This window comes from Callospermophilus lateralis, chromosome 13, assembly GCF_048772815.1.
Source record: "Callospermophilus lateralis isolate mCalLat2 chromosome 13, mCalLat2.hap1, whole genome shotgun sequence".
Lineage (NCBI taxonomy): Eukaryota > Metazoa > Chordata > Mammalia > Rodentia > Sciuridae > Callospermophilus > Callospermophilus lateralis.
Genome location: NC_135317.1, coordinates 58,555,372 through 58,562,296, shown reverse-complemented (window position 1 = coordinate 58,562,296; position 6,925 = coordinate 58,555,372). Strand labels below are relative to the sequence as shown.

Sequence of the window (6,925 nt, the reverse complement as noted above, 5' to 3'; positions counted from 1 at the left end):
TAATTAACATAACAGTTTAGCTAAATATAAACTCTGCACTAAAGTTTTGCAATGGCACAATACCAACAAAGAATACAGAAGCATTTTTAAACTATACAAAAATTTCAAATGGAAAATAATCTTCAATTTTATTGTACATTAACATATAAAAAGTCTCATCTTATGAGACCATCTAAAAGAATCAAAACCACCTCTACAGCTATGTCTTAAACTCCAAATTTGAAAACAATTTATTATATTTTGACTTTATAATATTCTATATTAAAACAAAGAAAAATTAAAATACATACTTTTTACAAAGTTAACATTTTAGGCAGGGTTTTCCTTAAAAAAGAAAAACAAAAAACAAACAAAACAATCAACCCAAAGCAAACCTTTCTTTTGTACTTCACAACATTGATGATTTTGTTTTCTTTATAAAATATTTTTACTTTATAAATTGTGTACTGTTGGATTTTAACCAGTAATCTGGTTTAAAAGTTGTGCAAATAAACAAAAATATGAAAATAGTGTGTTATCAGTCTTTTTTTCTCTTTTAATAAATTTCATAACAACAGCACTTTTTGCCCTGAATTGACGGGAAAGACATGCCAAATCCACTTGTTGAAATTTAGCATTTTGCAGTAATGTTTTTTTCCTGCTCCTTCATTTTCTTTCAACAGACAAACAACAAAAGATTCTTTTATAAATTATGATAAATTAAATATTTATTATTATAAAATGATTTATAGAACCATGTCACATTGCAAGTATGTATCACATATACTTGTAAAGTCCATATTTTCCATCTATATTCCAGTGGCTTCCTGAAACTAGGGCTTCCCACACCTTCTGATGTTATCTTTTGAAGACCAAGACGGTGATCAACTAAATCCACTAGAGTGGTAATTTTCCAGATGGAATTTCCACATTGCCACCATTACATAACAAAAAGACCATGTTTCTTCATGTTCTCCATTGCAGTAGTTGTCTGCATGTGCTGGGTTGAATTCATGCATATTTCAAAAAATGGTGAACATAGTCTTCCATGAAACTATATTATGTTCAGATATTTTCAGTTTAAAAATACTTGCTAATAAACATACGTAACACAAGCAATGCTACTGCATTTGAATAATAAAAGAAAAATAAATATATGCTGGTCAGCAATGCTGGTTTAAGAAGCAGTACAGTATATTAAAATGACTTATTTGGAGATTAAAATTTCCCTTGTTTTCCAGCAGTTAGGTTATTTGGTGTTGGAAGCCTATATAAAGGAAAAGAACTTCTCAAAAACAATGTCCTATGCAGTTGGAATATTTAAATCTTCTACTCAGTCTCTGTTGGTGTTGTTCGCTGCAAAGGCATGTAAGTTTCCCATCTGGCTCAAGCCACTCTGAATATGTGCAACATGGATTTCTACATTATTCTGAAAGCAACTAAAGAAAGAAGAAACATGGTTAAAGATTTCATTTCACAAAATTACGAAAAACAATTTTTAAAAAAGGAAGAGCTGAATATTAGTTAGAAAATAGCTAAGATAACAACTTCACATCTCTTCTTATGCTTTAGCCATAATTCTACTTCAGTGACATTGAAAAGCTATGGGGTAAAGAAGCAAATGAGCAGCAGGACAAACCTCTTCCTGACTGGGGAAGGTCTACTTCTAAGTTGACCTTCACCTAAACCCAAACTAAATATTATTTGTCTCCCAATTCCTTACATAGAAAATACATGCGAAATTTCTATTCTGTCAACAGTATGGATATAACTGAAAAGTTCTTTAAAATACATCCAAAGGATAAAAATGTAAAGGCATACTTCACAATATGCAAAATTCTTAAAATTTCTTCTGAAAATCACTATGAATTTAACATAAAAATGATTAGAGTATACCTAATGAATTACCTGATATTAGAAGCATCTATTGTACTCTTGATATCATTTAACGAATCTGTAAGTGATTTGAATTCAAAAGAATTCAGGTCTCCTCCCTCTGCTAGACACTAAAGGGAAAAAATTTGAAAATTTAATTGAATTGTAGCTCAAAATAGACATAAAATATTTAATATAATTTACAAATTATGATTTCTTAGCAACAAATTAGCAAAGTTTGCTTAGTGTCAAAATTAAAAAAATCATTTTCTCTGAAATTTACCTTAATTTGTAATAAAATAGCTGTAAGTCTGGAGATCAAGTCTGTCAGATTTTCATTTTCAACACAGGGTTGTCCTGTTGAGGAATTTGCATGCCGAACAATTTCCTGTGCTTCTTCCTCACACCTTCTCCTCATATCTGTTGGCTGATCTGCAGGCTGGAGTCCCTGGTCTGGAGCAAGCTAAATATAGAGAATTGAAACACGCAATATAAATAATGAGGCCATTATTATTTCTCTGTGTTTCAGATTTGGATTTTTCACAAAACTAACATTTATAATTAAAGCAATGTTCAATCTTATCTTTGGAGATTTTTTTCCTCCAACAGTGTTTTTTTTTCCCTAATGTGTTTTGCATTTTTCATATCTTATAATTTTGATATAATTTTAAACTTCTAAGTTAAACAAAAAGAAAACTCTTGATAAGTCCTAGCCCAAATTTACTTATTGATTGTTTTACTCCAATTGATTTGCCTTTTGTAGCCTATAATCCTAGTGACTTGGGAGGCTGAGGCAGGAGGATTACAAGTTAGAGACCAGTCTAAGCAACTTTTGAGACTCCTTCTCAAAATAAAAAATGAAAAGGACTGGGTAAATACTTCAGTGGCAAAGGACCTCTGGGTACAATTCCCAGTAACGAAACCAAAAACAAAAACAAATTATTTGCCATTTGCTTTTTCACTCTGTTTGTATATATTATTTTTCTTCCTAACCATTTGAAAATATGCTATAAACATTGTACTTCTTTGCCCCTAAATATAGTACAAAGATATTCTCTTACATTCAGAATTCGATGATTACTATCAGGAAATTTAACATTGATATAATACCATTTTCTGATCCAAAGTCCATATTCAAGTTTCATTAATTATCCAGATAATGCTCTATGTGCAGCTACTTTTCTCCTCATAATACACTTGAATGTCATGTTTCTTTTTGTTAGACTAGTTCCTCAGTTGTTCACAACCTTGATATTTTTGAAGTGCACCAGTCAATTAATTATTTTCTGTAATATCCCAACGGGGGTTTGTCTGTTTCTTCGTGATTAGACCAAAGTTATACATTTTTAGCAGAAGTACCAAAGCATGATGCCGAATTCTTCTCTTTGTATCATTATTAGAAAGCATCTTACTGGCGATGGCATCTTTGACCACTGTTAGGTAGTTAAGTGTCTGCCAGATTTCCCCACAGAAAAGAACTTCCCCTTTGTAATTAACTAATAAGTGTTTGTGAAGAGATACTTTGAGGCTATATAAAGCTATTTGTCATTGAACTTACTTACCAGTTTTAGCACCCATTCACCATTCTTGTCTGTTTAATTATTATTATGATGGCTGCCAAATGGTCTTTGTCTTTTCTTTTCCTCTCTCTCCCTTCCTACTCCCCTGCCCCCTCTTTCTTTCTTGGTAGTAGGTCTTACATGCTAGGTAAGTGCTCTATCACTGATCTATGCCCCCAGCTTAAACAGTATTTTCCTTTTTCTTTTCTTCTTTCCCCCTTCAACCCTTTCTCCCTTCCTCTCCCACCCCCACTTTATTTCTTTCGCTACAAGGGACTGAACCCACAGGCGCTTAACCACTAAGCCACATTCCCAGGCTTTTTAATTTTATTTTATTTTGAGACAAGGTCTTGCTAAATTGCTGAAGGCCCTGCTAAATTGCTGAGGTTGGCTTTGAACTCCTAATTCTCCTGCCTAAGCCTCTTGACCCACTGGGATTATAGGCCTATGCCCCATGCCCCTACCCCAAATGGCATTTTTCTTAATCTTATTATTTCTCCTACATTAGCTGGCATTTTATTATAAATAACTTTCCCTTGAAAATTAATGAGTTAGTTAATTCTGTATGGGTTAATGGATTTTTAAAAAACATTTATAGATTATAAACTCTTATTGTATTTGCTTATTTTAAAGCTCAGACTATCAAAGTGTCTCAGCTTTGGCCAGCAGGAACTCTGTCAAGCTGGCTTTGTTTAATATATCACCATGATTCTGGGGGTACATTTTACTTACCAGGTTTAATAAGATCTAGGCTAATCTTCCACTTTCTCTGCCCTAAGCCTAGAGTCAGTGTCTTTTTTTTTTTTTTTTTAAAAAGAAAGAGTGAGAGAGAGTGAGAAAGAGGGAGAGAGAGAGAATTTTTAATATTTATTTTTTAGTATTTGGCGGACACAACATCTTTGTTTGTATGTGGTGCTGAGGATCGAACCCGGGCCGCATGCATGCCAGGCGAGCACGCTACCGCTTGAGCCACATCCCCAGCCCCGAGTCAGTGTCTTTTTCAAAGATCCCTACTACCTTTTATTGGAGGATAGTATTAGATTAAGGTCTGGGCGTTAGGTGTGTTCTTTACTATTAAGGATATCATTGCTCCTAGGATCTCTCTGCAGACACAGACACATATACACTTATATTATATAAATAAAATAAGCTATGAGACAGGTGGTAACTCATGCCTGTAATCCCAGGAACTCAGGAGGCTGAGATAGGAAGATTATAAATTCGAAGCCAGCCTTAGTAACTTTGTGAGACCCGGATTGGGGATGTAGCTCTGGTTTAAAGCACCCTGGGTTCAATCCTTAGTGCAGCAAAAAAAAAAAAAAAAAAAAAGTGATATCATTAATTATCTATTCTTTTTTGCCCAACCTTATTTGTTCAATACTGTATTTTTTTTTCTCATTTTATTTTCCATGTATTTTTCGTAATATCCATCCTGGTAGACATGCAAAAGTATCTCACTGTGGTTATGATTTGCATTTCCCTAATGACTAAAGTTAGACATCTTTTCTTTTTTTATTTGTTCTTTTTAGTTATACATGACAGTAAAGTGTATCTTGACATTTTATACATATATAGAATATAACTTATTCTAATTAGGATCTCATTTTTAAGGTTATTCCTGATGTGGAGTTGTGCTGGTGATATATTCACATATGAACATAGAAAAGTTATGTCTGATTCCTTTAACTGTCTTTCCTATTTCCATTTCCCCTCCCTTCCCTTCATTCCCCTTTGTCTAATTCACTGAACTTTTCTTCCGTCCCCACTCCTTGTTGTGTGTTAGTATCCACATAGCAGAGAACATTTAGCCTTTGGTTTTTTGGGATTTGCTTATTTCACTTAGCTTTATAGTCTCTAGATCCATCCATTTACTGGCAAAAGACATAAAGCCATTGATTTTTATGGCTGAGTAATATTCCATTGTGTATATATACCGTGTTTTTTTCTTTATCCATTCATCTACCAAAGGGCATCTAGGTTGGTTCCACAGCTTAGCTATTGTGAATTGTGCTGCTATAAACATTGGTGTGGCTGTGTCACTGTAGTATGCTGATCTTAAGTCCTTTGAGTATATACTGTGGAGTGGGATAGCTGGGTCAAATGGTAGTTCCATTTCAAGTTTTCTGAGGAATTTCCATAGTGCTTTCCAGAGTGGTTGCACTATTTTGCAGTCTTACCAGCAATGTATGGGTGTACCTTTCCCCACATCCTCCTCAACATTTATTGTTGCTTGTATTCTTTATAATTGCCATGCTGACCAATACTGTATTTGTGAGATTCATCCATGGAACTATGTTGCAGTTGTGTTCATTCATTCTTATTGCTAGGTAGTACTCCATTGTATAATTACACCACATTTATTGATGAGTATTTGGGTAGTTCCATATTTTTAGTGATAATGAACAGTGATGCTAATAATCACTCTACTATATGTCTTTTTGTACATATGTGTTCACATACATTTAGATTTAGAACTGCTTACTCATAGTATTTTCTGTAATATGTTCTTATTTTAATATTGATATTGTACTTTCACAAGAGCCTATCACCATCAATGAACTTGGATACTATAAAAAGATATGACGATCAATCTATTTCTGCATGTGTCATTAGCTTTGCTATATATTATCTTAAACTGTTTGGTCTATACTTCTTGTGGAGTGTTACTAGTCCAGGGGGAAAAAAATCTATTTACTAGAACAATACATATTATTATGCACATGATGGACAACAATCAGGAAAATAAAAATAAATGAATGGCTAAAGAAATGATTGAACTCTACCAAGAGTTTAGTTATAGGTGACCACAGTTCATTCTCTCAGTTCAATCCAAATGGATAGATAATACTACCTTCTGGAAAAATTTTGGGACTTATCTATGAGTTTATTAGAATAAAAAGCCAACCATTTCAGAATCTCACAGTGGTGACTTTACTGGAAAAACAATTTCAAAGAATGCAAATGCAGGAGTATTCTAAGCACATCTCAATAATTTCCTTTAGTAAAAGCTCCCAATCAAACTGTTGAAACAACCTTCTAAATAAAATCATATATGAATGATAAATACAAAAAAAACCATTTGATCTACATATCTGAAGTTTAAGAACTCATAGTACTAACGTAAAGTTTAAAGGAAGAGGAAATAAAATTGTATACACAGCATGATCATAACTCTTTCTGGAAAAAAGCAGGTAGTGGTACCAAAAAAAAAAAAAAAAAAACCCAAACTCAAACCAACCAACAAACAAAAAAACTAAGAGGAAATAAACCAAACATAACATGGTCTTTGGAATTAAGGATAATTATTTTCTTTCTGGAACAAATTTTTTTTTTTTTTGAGAGCTGTTAACATTTGTAATTTGGTAACTACAAATTGATAGCTTACTGTGTACAAAGCACTCTTCAACACTGAAGTCAAGAGTAAAAATCTATATACCAATTATGGTTCTGCTAAAGGGCCTTATAAAGATATTGACTTAGTTTGGACTTTCTAAATTGTGAAGGTAAGAGTA

General features: G+C 33.1%; 1 protein-coding gene across 1 annotated transcript in view; it reads right to left on the bottom strand.

The window, feature by feature from the left end:
• Window positions 1-318: 318 nt before the first annotated feature.
• Window positions 319-6,925, bottom strand: part of Lin9 (lin-9 DREAM MuvB core complex component) — a 67,522-nt gene continuing 60,915 nt past the window's right edge. The window contains exons 13-15 of the mRNA XM_076831554.1: window positions 2,138-2,317; window positions 1,888-1,985; window positions 319-1,418 (exon numbers count right to left, since the gene is read on the bottom strand). Of these exons, the coding sequence (XP_076687669.1) occupies window positions 1,313-1,418; window positions 1,888-1,985; window positions 2,138-2,317 (384 nt within the window). The 3' untranslated portion in view covers window positions 319-1,312. The remainder of the gene's footprint in view (window positions 1,419-1,887; window positions 1,986-2,137; window positions 2,318-6,925) is intronic.